The sequence below is a fragment of the Argiope bruennichi genome, chromosome 5 (genome assembly GCF_947563725.1).
Source record: "Argiope bruennichi chromosome 5, qqArgBrue1.1, whole genome shotgun sequence".
Taxonomy (NCBI): Eukaryota; Metazoa; Arthropoda; class Arachnida; order Araneae; family Araneidae; genus Argiope; species Argiope bruennichi.
The window spans coordinates 75,704,861-75,722,167 of record NC_079155.1 but is presented as its reverse complement, the minus strand read 5'-3'; the positions used below and the strand labels follow the sequence as shown (position 1 = coordinate 75,722,167).

At 30.7% G+C, this 17,307-nt stretch overlaps 1 protein-coding gene across 1 annotated transcript in view; it reads left to right on the top strand.

The window, feature by feature from the left end:
* The window catches only part of LOC129969183 (class E basic helix-loop-helix protein 22-like), a 28,978-nt gene extending 12,016 nt beyond the window's left edge, over positions 1-16,962 (top strand). The window contains exon 2 of the mRNA XM_056083623.1: positions 14,795-16,962. Within this exon, the coding sequence (XP_055939598.1) occupies positions 14,795-15,288 (494 nt within the window). The 3' untranslated portion in view covers positions 15,289-16,962. The remainder of the gene's footprint in view (positions 1-14,794) is intronic.
* The last annotated feature ends 345 nt before the right edge of the window (positions 16,963-17,307 follow it).

Below are 17,307 nucleotides of genomic sequence, written 5' to 3'. Positions count from 1 at the left end.
CGCAGAATATATATATATACTGTAAGACTAACACTTCAAATTTCCTCTATTTATCTCACTGTGTATTTAACTAATTGAGCACTCACATATGTAGATAGATAGACAAGAACATTTACGTAATTTCATTTGTTTCTCTAGATATATGATTATCTAAACGCATATTCATAACCTGATCAAAATTTCAGATTTAGATTCGAGATTTCTAGTTTATTAACTTTTTGGAAATTTGTCACATGTTTTTACAATGATTATATTTTCTCTATAAATATCGCTTAAAGAAGAAAATTAAAATGATAACTAATAATTTAGTAATCTGTGACGCATAATTATGCATAGAGTGAAAATCTTTCAACAATGGACAAAATTGTTAACCTATGCATTACGTGCACGAACTAAGTGACGATTTCTTAAAACTTTCTTGTAGAGTTGTAATTAAATATTTAAAATGACGAATAAATTCTACAAGGTATTGAATAATCTTTTTCGACACAGGACAAATTTCAGTTCATAAAATGGTTATAATTTTAAACTTTTTGAGAAAAAGGGACAAAGTGATTTATGCCAGAGTAACTTTTACTCTTATATCTTTACTCTTATATTACTCTTATATATATATATATATTATAACAACTTGCAGCTCAAAGCGTTTTTGAATTATCTTTGTCACAGACAAACGGACATTTACTAAACATTTGTTTTTCAAACTCTGGGAGTCTCTAAAACATGGGGATTCGTCAAAATCTCGTGTTCGAATTATTACACTTTCTCTTTATTACGTATACATGAAAAATAGGAAAACATTCCTGCATAATAAAATATTTAAATTAATTCTCATGTATTCATATTAATACCATATTAAAAATAATTATTTTTATCATTTGACAAAGAACAAAAGAAAGAAAGTAAGGTGATAAGAATGGGGGGGGGAGAAGTTTAAAGAAATATGAAAAGCCTCGTCACTAATACATTATAATACACCTTATTTTCTAACAACAAATGATTAAATAAGTATTTTTATCAGTATTATATTTATGTTTTTTTTGTCTCCTTTTACGAAAAACCTAAAAAAACTATGTATAACCGGGATAGTAATCAAATTGTTCAATGTTCCGCAAAGATTCGGGAAGAAAAAAAGCGGATCAAAGGGCGTGAATAATTTAATTTGAAGACGATCCCTAATCTCTCCCGCGGAGATGGATGAGGGAAGCTAGAGAGAGGCAAGCCACCTAATGAAATGAGAGGCATTGATTTTGTTAAGTGAGCCGCCGGTAAATAAATTTCAGTCTTCCCTGCAACTGGGGCAAAATCCCGGGTAACAAATTAAGTTGCCCTTTCGGCGCGGGGGGAGGAGATGGGAAGTGTCAGACGATTCTGTCGAGACGTCAGCCGAGGGATGTGGTCGAGCCGTTTTTCATTTCTCAATTGAGATCCCCTGTTCTCTTCCTGACAGTGCCTTTTGCTGAATGTGTACTGGGTCAACAGAATTGTGTTGTTTGCCACGTCAAAAGTCAAATGAGATCTAATAATTTAGTTTTCCAGGATAAATAATTATTGTTGATTTTCAGATTGTGATGGAGAAGGCTTGATTTTCAATATCTCGTAGATAAAAAATATAAAGAGATCGTGCTGTAATCGTTAAAATTTTTTTATCAAGCTTTTGTGACAAATCTTCTCGTATCAAACCTCCCTAAGTTCAAATACTTTTTTGAAATTACATCTGTCTGAGAACATGACAAATGACACCAATGGGGGGTGGTCTTCCTGAAACTTCCTCACATACTCACTAATAATTTTATTTTTGTAATATTAACCGCGTGTCACTGGCTATCAAGAGTAAAAAAAAGAATCTATTAGTGTACAATCTTTACAGATTTTCTTTTTAACATTTCATCATTGAGATGTTAGTAAAAAAGTACCAGAATATTCAATGCACATTTTGAACGCCTTTTTTTCCCGACTGATTAAAACCAAAATTCGATAAAGAACTGTACAACTATAATCGCAAAGTCACTTACCAACTTTCATGTATTTCAGTTACTGCGTTTTTGAGTATCGCGCATACCTACTTGTAAAAGTACAGATCAACAAACAGTAACCCCTTTGACATATTTGTTTCCAAATATACCACATATCTACATTGTAGATATTAAATATGTAACCAAATTTTAATATTCTTCCTTTCTTTGTTTTGTAATTATCCTATTAATTTATATTCAGACAGCCGGGCAGACAGATTCTTCCCAATGGTTTGGTTTAGTTTAGTTTAGTAATATTAACGTCCCGTTTTAAGCAACACTAGGACTATTTAGGGACGGACCTCGTAATTTTGAACCGCGGTCGGATGACGAGGAGGACACCTGAGCTGGCACCCCTCTCTCAACACCACGCCACACCAGCGGGAGGATTCTTCCCAATGGACTTCGTTCAGAATTTGATAAATATCTACAAATGGGGTGATAAATCCGCATACTAAATTTCAACCATTTGGCTCAAAGAAGTTTTGAATTATCATATTTAAAAACAGACGAACATAATTTCAAAAATAGCCTTTTTGGATTTAGGGTGGTCTGAAGCGTGGAAATTCCTCAAAATCTTGAGATCAAATTTAACGATTATAGCTCTATCTCTTTGCGTACGATAATTCAAAAATGGATTAAGCTAGAGTTATAAAATTCGGTACATACTTTCTAGCATTAAAATTTTAGATGAGATTAAATTTTGGATTAAGTTCATTAACGGAGTGATCATCTATCTACATATCTTCACATCCGCATATTACTGCGCGTGAACGCAAATTAGATGAATAAAATTTAATATAAGATCTTGTTGCCAAGATTACATATCTGTACTAACCAGATACTCTCTAACTCTCTCTAACTAGATACTCAGTTTTTTTTTTCAATCATTACTAAATCATTCATACATTACGAAGTACAAAATACACAATACTGCGTCATTACACATGAAAGTCGAGAGAAGAGCTGCCATAGCCCTCGAGGATTTGCCATTTCCTCTATATACTATAATGATACGTTCAGGAAATGCACAGGAAAATGGAAAGAGAGCAAAAAAAGAATGTTCAAAATTATCTAATTATACAAGAAAATTGAGTAGAGTAAAACAATGTTTTTAAAACTTATTCATAAATAGTTCTAAAATTATGAGATTAACTTCTATAATTATAAACAGAAATATAACAGATGTAGAAGGCGTTTACGAAATTATATACCCTTAAAATCTTATTTGGTCTGCTCTTGGTCATTAATGCAGCGATTCTCAACCTGTGGGGCGCGCCCCCTTAGGGGGGCGCGAGAACACTAGAGGGGGGCGGCAAGAATATCCAAGAGAAAATATTATTTTAAAAAATTGATTAACTGACTGAAAGAAAAGCACACATACACATAGAAAACAAAATACATTTCGACATATTTAATAACTTATTAAAGTAAAACTACTTACTTAATCAAAACGTACTAAATTAAAAACAACTTTAATAATTATTAGTGACTTCCTTGGGCCTGTCTTTCAGAACAAAGTTTTTTGAAGGAAGGCTTAGTATTAGAAATAGCCACACTCAGTTCTGTTTCTATATTTTGTTTTCAAAGAAGCCACAGCAGAAAATCCAGTTTCACAAAGGTAGGGTGTTGAATGGTAATAGAATGTGAAATGTCCTTGTTTTTAGTGCAGAAAAATCAACTTTACTCCTGCCCAAAATTCAAATAGTGATTTATTTCAAAATTGCCTTTTAGTTTCGCCACTTTTCGTGAAGTCTATGAGTTTTTCTTCCTCATCAATTGAGAGTCCTTCGGGAGTCTTATGAAATGGATCCCTAATCCACTCGTAACTTGCTATCAGTTTGTCGTTAGCATGAAAATACTTTTTAAAATTCTTTGCCAGCATGGCTAAATGATTTTCAATGGTTACAAAAACAACTTTTACATGTTCTTCTTCAGCCTTGTAAGTTTTAGTACAATCATCCACATTTACAAACATTGTTAGGTTTTTTTGCTTTAAATTTCTGCTCCACAATTCCAATTTTCTAAAAAAAGCATTAACTTTATCACTCGTATCCAACATATGTGTATTTGCTCCTTGGAGATGAAGATTCAAGTTATTTAATTTCTCGAATATGTCGACCAAGTACCTCAATTTCATCACAAATAAACTATCGCGAAAATTCTCGGTCTCCTGTCTGTTTTCTTCTTCTAGGAAAATGGCGATTTCTTCTCTTAATTCATAAACACTTTGCAAAAATTTCCCACGTGATGACCATCTTGCCTCGCAATAAAATAGTAACGCTGAATGTACTGAACCTATGTCTTTACAAAGTGCGGAAAAGATTCTCGATTTCAGAGATCTCATTTTTATATAATTTACTACGGTTACAACCGTAGTTAACACAATATTCAAACCAGGACTCATTTCTTTCGAAGCCAAAGTTTCTGTGTGGATCATACAATGTTGCACTGAGGCGATTTTTGTTTTACAAGTGCTTGTATACCTTGGAATCTTCCGGACATTGAACGAGCAACATCGTTGCATATTCCGATGCAATTTTTCCATTCTATATTTGCCTCGTTCATAAAATCCTTTAAAATAACAAATAATGAGAGCGCTGATGTTTTGAGTTCTATTGGTTTGCAGAAAAGTAGTTCTACTACTGACATATTATCACAAATTTGAACATAGGCAATTAAATGAGCATCTTTATTACTATCTGTTGCTTCGTCAAATTGTATTGAAAACAATTTGTCGCGAAACTTCGAGAAAAGTTGACGCTGTACATCTTCCGATATATCGCCAATTCGACGGGCAACAGTATCATTTGAAACAGGTATGAACTGCAATTATTTTGAAAATTTATCTCCAAACATAGTTTCTACAATCTCAATTGCTGCTGGCAAAATAAGCTCTTCATCAATAGTGTGAGGATTTCTACAATTATATGGACTTTGTAAGATGCAATTAAAGCTTTTTTTATTTACAGACAAAGTTTCTTTAAAAAATGATTTTTGCTTTTTATATGATTTTAATTTTAATTCGAAGAATTCTCTGGGTTTGTTGACGCACTCACTATGAAGCGTTTCCGAATGTCGTTTAAGTTTATTAGGTTTCATGCTGTCTGCGGCCAACATTTTTGAGCAAATCATACACAGGGACCTTTCTTCATTTACTTCAGTACTGGAAAACCCAAAATTTAAGTATTCTTGAGAATATTTCCTTGATTTTATTTTCGGAACCACGCTCGTCTGTGTACTTGTTGATGCTTGATTGTCGTCTAATGCTCGCTTACTTCCGCTTAAAAATGTATCCATAAATCTGCTGCCGTAAATATTTAATATGGTGAATTGCAATTAACATGAAAACATATATAACATACGCATTCACGACATATTCGATAGCGATAGAAAAATCGACTCGAATGAGCCTGGCTGGAATTGAAACTTGCGTTATCAAACATTTTCCTTCTTCCTATGAGAAAACATCTGCGCATGCTCGAGACGGCATAAACATTACTTATTTTTTCTCTTTTGTTTAGTCATGCTTCTGTTTTATTTCTTTTATTATTCGAAAAAATGTATTCCCAATTTCTAAATTTAGCTCACCCCATCTAGGTTAACTTTCATTGAAGAATTTTTCTACTTTCATATTCTTTTAATGTTATCTCCGTATTTGGCTTTCATTTCAAGTATAATATTTAAATTTTCCCCGCTTTCATTCGCTTCATCTATTCACTGGCCGCTTTGCAAAATGCCAGATGTGGTTTCTCGTCAATGTTGGCTACAAACAGAATACAAAATACTCAATATACATTATTGTTGTATACTTTTTATTGTAAGCGGGGGAGGGCGAGATGAAAATTATGATTGGAAACTGGGCCGCGAATACTGAAAGGTTGAGAAATGCTGCATTAATGGATTTACGCAAAAAAGTTAAGAAATTTTTGTTAAATGAAACCATAGTGTCATTTTATGATTCCTTGATACACATTGAATATGCCAATTTTGGAATCCTTTGATCTTCTTACAGATAAGAAAAAAACATTGATTTCGTTGCAACAGAAAAATACAATTGCGATGGCATGTGTGTATTTTTATAATTTTGGCATGACGCATATTTATTTGGTTGATATAATTGTGTTTAGGAAATGGTAAATACGTGTAGTGACGAATTTGATAAATTACATCACATTTTGTTAAATTATATATATACATCACAATTATATATATATATATATATAAATTATATACATCCTTTTTTTTAATTTATAGATATGCTTGAAAATTATTTTTAATTTTTGCTTTATCAGTTTCGAACTATATAGAGGTACAAAAGAAGAACAAAGCAAATTTTACTTCGAGTATTAAAAAAAATTAATATATCATTGCAGTCATATTTTTTTATATCTCGTAAATATCACAGAATATGTATTTTTCCCAATAATGTTCTAAGACCTCAAATAACTAACGGGAGTGTCTCCCGCAAACTTTCTCGCATGCCCTTTAATAAATTTGCCATGCCAGAATATACTTTGCATGGCAATAGTACAATAGTTATGAAATTATCATTCGGTGGGAATTTAGCATTTTTACTGAAACTATCTTATCATCCTTGGCGATTTATTTTGCATTTCATTCCTGGCATTCGTTAATAGCACCCAAAAATCGAATTCGTGTTTGTGACAGGTTTTTCAAAACCGATCGGAACAAAAATTTGACACAAAACTGCACTTATAGTCACAAAATACCATACCAAATCTGACATATTTAAATCAAAGTGTTTTTAAGATATTGCGTTTACAGGTTTTTGAAAGTACAGATCGACAGACAGTCAACCCATGGTTTGATTTGCCTCAAAAATAGGCAGATGTCTACACTATAGATGTTAAATCTGTGTACCGAATTTTATCTATATAGCTCCCTTCGTTTTGTAACTACGTGTCAACTCATATTCAAAAAGTAGAACAGACGGAATTTTTCTAAACAGATTTTATTCAAAATTTGATAGAAATCTTCAAATATGGTGTGAAGATTGTATACCAAATTTCAATGGTCTAGTTCGAAGGGGTTTGAGTTATCGTTGTCATTAACAGACAGACAAACGGGCATTTTCTAGAAATGTATTTTTTGAACTTTTCGGAGAAAATGTTGGAGATTTTTTTTAAATCTCGAATTTTATTATTATTTTTTTTATGATTACTATACTTTCTTTACTACGTATACGAGAAAGTAGAAATGCACTGTATTGGGCGGAAAAAAATTTTAATTACATTTGTTGTAAAAAAAATTGAATAGCAGCACAGGTTATTGATACTGATGTTCGTGATGGCCAGACCACATATAAGAAAATGAAAAACGACTCCATTTATTTACTTCAGCAACGAAATTTCTTTTTGAATATTCACCTCCAAAATAATTATGACTTTGTTTTCAATATTTCTTAGCATTTTTCTAATATTATAATCAGCCGTTATTTCACAGCTTGCTGTAGCGCCCTATTTGCGTAATCTCAATATAAGATACTACATCATATTTGTGCTATTGAAAAAAAATGAATAAATAAACTTCTAATCTTATTTTATTCAAGCAGAATATGAAACTCCAATATTACAGAAGGAGATGGCAACGTCTGTGAAGAAGTCGCATTACCTATAGTAATACCTTTCTAGAACATTCTAAACATTCATTCAGAACATTCAGAACATTCTTCTAAAGACGAAATTCGATGTTGTTAATTTTCTTCTTGTAAACTATGGAGCTTTGCCCCCCGATGCTGTCCGAAACTGTATTCAATGTTAGTCAGCTCCATTTAGCAAATATAAAAACTGCATTGGCCATTCCTTCAATGTTGGAAGCTTTATCTTTCCATGATGGCAACATATATTTACTGATCGTCCTATTTCTGACTCAAAACTTAAAAGTCCACCAATGAGAATATTCTTCGCTCATATCTCCAATATCTATGTTTTGATGCAATTTTTCACGTTTTGACGTCAACGTAGCAGATTCACGATCAACTTTTCTTTTCAAATTTGCAGATTCTCGCTCGGTCTTTCTTTCTCGGTTTTTCTTCATCTGATATTCCTGGATATTGCATTACTAATTAAAGAAACAATGCAGGGTTAATATGTATATTACCGAGGTATGCAAACAATTGCTAGCCGAAAGACAAAAAATTTCCGTACTCGAAAAGGGTAAACAAACCGGCAAGCTATTCATTATTGTTGCCACAAACTATGTATCTGAAGACAAAATTAACAAATAATAGCGTTTTGAAGTCGTTTATTGCTAATTTGGTGTTCATTAAAGTTATCCTTTTCCTTTTTTGACATCATTTCACCACCAAGTGCAGTATAAATACTTATTACAATAATAATTTTCATTAAATATTTTAACAATATTGACAAAACAAACATCGAATGTCATGGTTCAGGTAATTCGCTGTCCATCAGTTACAAAGTAAAAGGAACCAAATGTTCCATAAAATTTTTTCATATAATAGCGAGATATATCTCGTAAATAAAACCACTTTTCTTTTTTTTCCCCTTACTTTTAAAATTTTTTATTTTATTTTATTTTTTGCCTCCTGTTAGTGGGTTTTTTCGAAGCCTTTTCAATAAATTAAAGCCTGAAAAGACTTTAAAAAAACAAAAAAAAAACAAGAAAATATCTCTTTTCAACGAAATCTCTTTTTATAAGGGGCTGACTCTCAAATGAACATTAAATTCCTCTTCTTCTCTTTTCATGTAAAATTAAAGGTTGTATGGAAGAGAGTGCAGCTTAATTAGTGTAGATCATTTTTAATTAATTCAGTTTTTAGGTAAACTGATTTTATTTTAATGTACTTTAGCACAGACTTTCCTTTATATTGTACCAAAATAAATATTTTTTTCACTTTAATATAATCAAGTTTAACTTTCCATTTTCCTTCTTAGGGAATAATAAATTGTACATCAATTAATTAAACATTGTTAAATACTTTTTTTGAATTGTAAATAACGAAAGATTTATTATGTTTAAAACTTTTACTCATAATACATTATTATACTAAAAATAATATGTGCTTTATCACCAAATATTTGACACAAATTCCTCTCTTTCTAAACCTGAGAATACCACCTGCAGCCATGTGTAGCATTTGCATTTGAAGGAGAATCAACAAAGATCTCATAACATGAAAAACAATGTACTGAATCTTATATGGAATTTTAAGCTGACTTTATGATTGTCGGGCTCCTCAATATTTTAAGAGAAATCAAGTTTCATTTACTTAGTAAAAACTTTTTCATGCCTAAGCTCTTGTCTCATTTGCTTTTAACATTCGTATTTCATTTTACTTTCTTTCTTTCTTTTTTCTGAACTATCTGCCGTAAATGAGATTATTTGTAAGCTTATCTACTTTACAATAAGATATTTAAGAATTAGTGTATCACAACAATTCATATAAAATAATAAAAAAGCACTTTAATGCCAAGAAGGAGTAAATAAAAATCACTTGGAGCAAGATGATGAAGGTAGCTTGGTCGGTTATACCAACCTGAGGCATAAGTCTTTGAATTTTGTTGTAGGATTAACAACAATTAAATATAAAGGAACAATGAACATGGAAAGCGAATTGTTAAAGGTAATCATGTATAGAAAGGAATAATAAATATGCTGATTCACAAGACTTTGTCGGAATTTTCCTTATAATAAAGTAGACAAACAACACGAATAAGGAAGTGACTTCAAAAAATAAGGAAGTGACTTCACAGTGAGAATTTTTATTTTCAAGTAGTGTGGGGGCTACTTGAAAATCATTTTACCGCTAGAATCCGTAAAAATGGTGAAATTCTGGATATTATGAAGCAAATTAAATCCCTTGTTATCGTGTCCCACTCATCAACTTATCCAGGTCTCTTTTACTGCTGAGATTCATTTACTTAGAATTTGTTGTTCTTAAGTTTTCACTGAATCAGCGGTTCACACTAACTTTGACTTTGCTGTCCAAGTTTAATTTAAAATAAAGACTTATTATAAAATTTAATTTCGTCTTCAGTGATTTTTTATTTTTATTTACAACTTATTTTTACAGTCAATTACAATAGCGAAAAATACTCAGAACTTAATAATACTCGTCAGCAAATTCAGTATAATTATATTTTTTCTTGCGAAAACGCATCTTTTCCTGGCTGTTCTTAAGAACATTCTTCCTAAATTCTTAAACTCCCACTGATATTTAGAAAAAAACATGTAAAGTATCACAACGCAAGCGAATAATTGATGTAAATCTAATCATAAAATTATTTTAAATAGTTAAATCTCTGTATTTTTTAAGAATTTTATTTTCCTTCAATTAAACTTTATCAGATATTGTTCTGTCGCTATCCAATGAATGAGTCTACGAGTCTATATTCGATGTTCGAGTGTTTAGAAAGTGTTACTTAGGAATGGCTTTTGTGTAACTCTGATCTATATAGCTCAGAATCTTTAATAAGCAAACATTGTTGCATTTTCAAATAACGTTGGTCTCTTTTTTTGCGGTGATGATAGTTGCATAAAAATAATAGGAATAATCGCATTTAGAGGGGAAAAAAATGTTATTTAACATCATTTTCAATTGACCATTCCTTGCCAATGAGTTTTGAAATTTTAAATAATTAATATCAAATTATCTTTAGTCTCACAGTAGACTTTCTTAATAATAAGGTTGATGCCAGGCTAGAAGGCAACCAAATTAATAAAAGTCCCAGATAAGTAAAAGGTCATTAAAAAACGAGTACTAAAAACAAAATGTATGTTTATACTACAAAATAATATTCCTTCTATCCCATATTTAAGTTTTATTCGCGAATAAAACTGTAAGCTATGTTGTAACGCAAAATTGAAAAGCCTTCAATCAAAATCAAGGTTTCATGACAATTGTTATTTTTGGACTAACTTAATTATTATGAATTACAATGATTTTTTAAAAATTTCAGCCACTGTTCAAAGTCTATTGTTTTTATTTTAATTGAATATCTACTCATTGTAGACATAAAATGAAAAATAGAGATTTCAAACAGCAATCGAAGTACGGTTTTCCATTTCTGAACGCATCAAAAACGAAACGAAAAGCTAGAGAAAGGTTTAATTACGTTTGTAGCAAAGCAACTTAAATGCATTATAATGGCGATATTAAGAATTTGAAAACGTGCTTATGAAAGCAGTTGTCAAGTTAAATGTTTCACTAATGGTGATTCTTTGAAAAAAATCTAGGGGGGTGCTTCTTAGTAAAAGAGGTATCAGCCGCTGATATCAAAGAAATTTCCAAATTCCAAAGAATAAGATTAAAATAAAATATGCTTCAAGTGCCCTAAAATCCTTTCTTACAGAAAAGAATAAGAAAGTACGGCTTTGCAGGCAAGGGATCCCACCTACAAGTTTTATATTCAAGAACAAAACTATTGGAAAATCCAGAATCTATCTGAACACTCAAAATGAAAGTTAAGAATAATATTTTTAATTTATTATTTATTTAATTCTAGCTTTTTGATAACAAAAGTTGCATTCTATATTTATTTTCTTCTGCTACAATTATTATGTAACAAATTAAATTCACCTTTATTTCTACTTACATCAAGCAAAGTCAGTAAAATTCATATGCAGTTCCTCGCTCACTCTACGGAAAACACTGAACTATAAGAAGAATAGGATTAGTGGCAGTCTTCAGTATTGTAGGGTATTTATTTTGGTATGTAATAGAAGTACGTATCTTTGATTTGCGTTCAATTCATTTAACATAATAATTTTTCAAGCTGCCATTCTATTTATAAATTGAGTGATGTATCAAACTCAAGCAAAAAATTTTCAAAATGCTCCACAATAATGGACTTAGAAAGTTATTAAATCTGATTCTAACTTACTTCTTAGGTAAAAGAAGCTCTAAATGAAAGATTTTCTCAAAAATTTAATTATATTTTTAATTAATTAAAATTTATTCAAAATTTTTAATTTTTCCGCTATACGATACTCTATAAGTATCGAACACCGTTAAAATTCAAAATGGTAAATTTTTAGTGATATCAACTTTATTTCCTTTTTTTATTTTTAAAATTAGTTTTAAACACATTTTCGTGAAAATTCTTTTCTTTTATATAACTGCCTTCAAAAGTAATAAGAGTGTTAATATTCACTTTGAATATTTCAATAAATTTCTTGCTATTTAGCTAAAAGAAATTTTAGATTTTTCAGTTTATAAGTTACTAACTTTTTAACGTATTTTAAAATATGCGATGTTGTTTCAACATAATGTTTTTAGGCTGACATTCTTTCATCATATGCAAATCACTACGGATGCATTTCAACGGCTGATACAATCAAATCAAATAAAGACAAAACAGACGAAACAAACCTAATATATTATCATGCTACTATGTTCTGGACTAGAGGTTTGAATCGTCCTTAATTTCAATTCACAAATTCGAGCAGATAGAAAAATATGAAAAAAAAATGCTTCAACTATTTTTTCACTTTTCAAAAAAGTTTTCAAAAAAAATTATGTGAATATAGTTCCAAATTTTTTCCAGACATTTTTTACTGTGCAAAAGTTGTGTGTTTTTTTAAAAGATGTTTTTAAAATTTTGCTGAAATTTTTAAAATATTTTTAATGCGTCTTTTTAAAAAAATTTTTTCCTTATCTTCTTCAAATTCCTTAATATTCGACTGCCTATTTTGTAGGCATTTTTAATACCTATAACTTTTTAATTAAATTTTTCATTAGGATTAATAGCTTATAATTTAAATGTGAAAAAAAATCAATGTTTCAACTTTCTTTCCTTTCTCCTGCCATTTCATGTCCGATAACAAAAATGATTACCTACCAATTCAACAACTTAAAGCAATAAAATTGATTTTATATATTTTTTCCCTGTATTTCGATATTTTGATTGGACTATATATTTACTACTTGGCGACGAAAATGAGTTCAACTTCTGATTTGAACTAAGAAAGAGATAATTCTTTTTTCATTGACATAAACTTTAACACAATAGAACTTTCAACCGCTTATATGATATGATATTCACCTATTTAAAAAGATTTGTCAATGAAAATATATATAAATATTGTATTGCAATGTTTATCAGGAGGTGGTTTGTGAATGCATTCACTTTATCGTAAATGAAGATCCACAGGATTAATTTGTATATATAGAAAAAAAAATTGCGTTTTTAATAAAAAATGGTGCAATTTTATGTACTCAAATTAAAGCCTGGAACTATCTTAATTATCTCAAAAACTTAATAATTTCTAAAATTTCTGCAATAATTCCAGACTTATATTTGATAATTTGCAGAATATCATCATTAAAATTTTAAAGAATCCCAGAGTAATGACTTTTTTTTCCCATACCGCAAATAATATTCCTCCACTTTTATCTCGCATTAATATCTCTTTAAATGTAAGTATAAACAATGCCCTGTTTAATTAAATATAAACAATGCCCTAATTATTTAATTAATTGCCCTTGTTAATTGATATTTATTTAATTAATTTTGTAAATGATTATGAATGAAGATCGGAATCAAACTTTTGAAATAAATTTTACAGCTTTGAAATAATTTAAACACTTTTATGTAGATATTTCTAGAAAACAAAACTTTTAATTCTGCCACTGCTGTGTTTTTAAACTCTAACACATACAATTGTATAGGGGTTGTATAAATACTGTTTTATAAAATTATTTAAAAAAATTAACTACATTTTAATAATCTATAATGTTAATTATTTTTTTGTCTATACTTAAGGTTTTTACTATTGTGGACAACGCATATTATATGACGATATGTATAAATATTGATTCAGAAGAATAAGCACTAAGGCGAAAATGCTTTGCGAGAGATTAGATAACTTTCTACCCAAAAGCTGACTGCTTATGCTTTAATAATAGTTGCTTCAATATTTATTAGAATTAATTTTGATCAGCTGCCAGAGAAAACCCAGTTAGTTAAAGTGATAACAAACAAATGTAGAGTGTTTCGAATTTATGTAAATATTTCTATTGAATACAGAAAAACTGTATGCATAAATACACGCAGTTTTTCTTATTATGCCTATCACTTTCATTTAAACTGTTAGCAAAAATAGGATGCTCGTTTCTTTCTATCCGATTGCGTGTTGATGATTCGAACCTGGTTCGAATCATTTTATCAAATGAAGTGAAATGATGCTTCAAATTATTTATGCAAATGTTTTTCACTATATATATAAGAGCGGAAGCACTCATACTGAGATACTAGGATACTTAGATGCATGGATCATGCTTAGACGAAGATTCAGATTTTTCTTTTTGTGTTCGTAGTCTGTGTCGATGTGATATTTTATAATGCAATAAATGTTTGTTTGCTTGTCTCAAGAAATATCGTCTGTCATAAACTACTTTTTCCTTTCTGGCCATCCCAAGCATTAGTCTATAATTCAATTCGAAAATACTCTTCTTTCTCAATGGTCTTTATGAATGAAAAATTCTGCCCCCAGATTTCATTCTATTTAATATGTTTCTTTTATTGTAAATCTTATTTTAAGATACTTTAAATAATGTTCATAGTCAGAAATGAACCCTAAGAATCCCCGAACCCTAAATCCTGCTACACAATTTACATTAGGTCCCGAATGTAACTATCTAGTAGTGAAACGTATAAAATAATTGTATTGAAATCGAAAAAAATGTATAAAGTAACGTCAGTTATTAAGACTATTTGATTGAATAACTCACATAAATTAGATAACAAAATTAACTTTCCAATTAAATGCTAATCTATCATTTTCTTTTTCAGAATCTCACGGCCACGACAGTAAATCTTCACACGATACTTTCCCCTCCAACAACTCTTCCCTTCCAGGCATCCCAAACAGCAAAAAGAACTGTCGCCACGCCAAGTCCGTCCGACTAAGCATCAACGCCCGGGAGCGACGCAGGATGCATGACTTGAACGACGCCCTGGACGAGCTGCGGTCCGTCATTCCTTACGCCCACTCGCCCTCGGTGCGGAAGCTCTCCAAGATCGCCACCCTCTTACTCGCCAAGAACTACATTCTGATGCAGGCGAACGCCCTCGAGGAGATGAGGCGGATCCTGGCCTGCGTCAACCAGGCCGGGGTGGCCCTGCCTCCAGCCGCTGCAGCTGCAGCTGCGGCCGCCTCCATGCCCGTGCTGACGGAAGGGGCGTTCCCGCCGCCCACCTACGGAAGCCCCAGGCAAGAAAAGGAGCCGGGAATGGGAGTCTTGTACCCTGGGGCCCCGGCTTGTGATCAGTGCGAGAAGCCCTGATGGTGTCCGAGATGAAAATTAGTGATATGAATCAACTGATCTTTCATTTATTGAGATCTTTCTGTGTAGAGAAAGGATAGAATAACATGGGATTTCCACATCAAATACAATTTGTTACCTTTGGTTTGTTGAATGAAAATGAATGATTTCAAGGGAAATCATAGATGGAAGATAAAAATTGGTTTTCATTGAGGAAAATAGCAACTGGATTGAGTGACTAAAAATGTTTAGCGAACTTTTCCACACTTTGCAATTTTTGTTAATGAAAAAGAAATTAAATAGAAGGAATGACTTGTTTTAAAACGAATGAACATGTGAAATTAGTTTCAGAGTTTAAACTTGTTATGCACATTTTAATCATGTGACGAGCGAGTTTTGCTGTTTAGCTGCATGTGAGGATGAGACTCAAAGCTAGTCTTACACACAATCTAAGAATAGATACTTGTTTATTGTCTTTGCTTCAATAAATGCAAACTGAAAAGCTTGTTTTATTATTTAAAGAGTCTCAAAAAACTTTGTAGCTCAATAACTTCGAAGTATGATACGACTGGTGAAGTTAAACTTCAAGAATAGAAAATATTTGGAGTTGATTTGTTTCTGAAAACTTTTCTGGGAATGCATGGAACTTTACTATTTGCTCTCCTTTCTTTCTGAGAGAAAAACCGAACAAGAAAATACTTAATTTAATTCAATCAGACAGGTGGCATGATGCAACTCTGAAGAGACTGAAGTGATATTTATAATTTATGAAATGTCTTTCTGTTTTTACGGATGAGAATTTCGAGTCCAATATCAAACGTCTTACATCTTTCATGTGTGTTTATTAGATATTGATATTTAATAACTATATTGCTAATAGATATGAACTTAAGAAGCGTCATACACACAAGAATGGCGAATTAAACTCTCAAAGATATTAAATTGAAGAGAAAACCTAACATTCGTGAACTAAACTACTGATTCAAAAACTACGGAAGGAAGCTGCTATAAACTTAAAATATTGTAGTATTTCAAGTACAGTTACCATTCTAGCTTGTTTTCTTATCAAGAATTAATAATTTCGATTAGCTGAAGATCAAACTAATGATAATTAACGAAAGAAGTAAAAATGAGTGGTATTGCTTAGTAGCGCTTATGCCTTTAAACAGTTTTTTCATTAATTTAAAGATTCATTTTCTTTCAGACAGTTAATATCTTATTTCCAATTATTTGTTTTTTTTTTCTTTAGTGATCCAAAACTTTAGTTATAATCGAAAGAAAATTGGAAAATAAATATAAAAATGTGATAAAAATTATTTCAAAAGATTTTAATCTTGTCATTACGTAAACGTTTGAAAACGTTAAGTTTTGTTATTTAAAGGAACCAACTTTTTTAATCCCTTAAAAAGAAACTTGAGATAAAAAGTTTAATAAAAAATTATGTAAATTGGAAAAGATCATTGGTTAAAAAAATGAAAAATTACATTGTATGCATACAGTCTGAAGCCAGATACAATTCCCGGTATATTATTAAATGCTGCACTTATATGTATATAATTTGTTGTACAAAACTGAACTATCAGCAATTCGTTGCTCAATAGATCACATATAATCGAATAGTTGAGTTTGTATCCAATATTTATCCAAAATAGATTTTTCTTCAATGTGCGTTTTAAGGTTGATTACTTATGGAAAAATTACGTCTAATTATCATGATAAAGAAACAATTATCATGAGAAATAAACAATTATCCGTAATTTATCAGTATTATTGTTCATTAAAATAAAATGCAATTTCTATAAAAAAATATTCTTATTTCACCTTTATTATTAATTTAAATGGATTATTTAATATTACCATTAAGTTTGTTTCATTTTAAAATCAGAAATAAAAGTTTTAGTGCAATTTAATAAAGCATTACTGATGGTAAATGAAATATTTCTGTGTATCAGAAAATGCATAAGCATTTGATTAAGAAATTAATACAATAATAACCAATTTAGAGTCGACATAAATTTATGATCGGGAAACGTTATTATA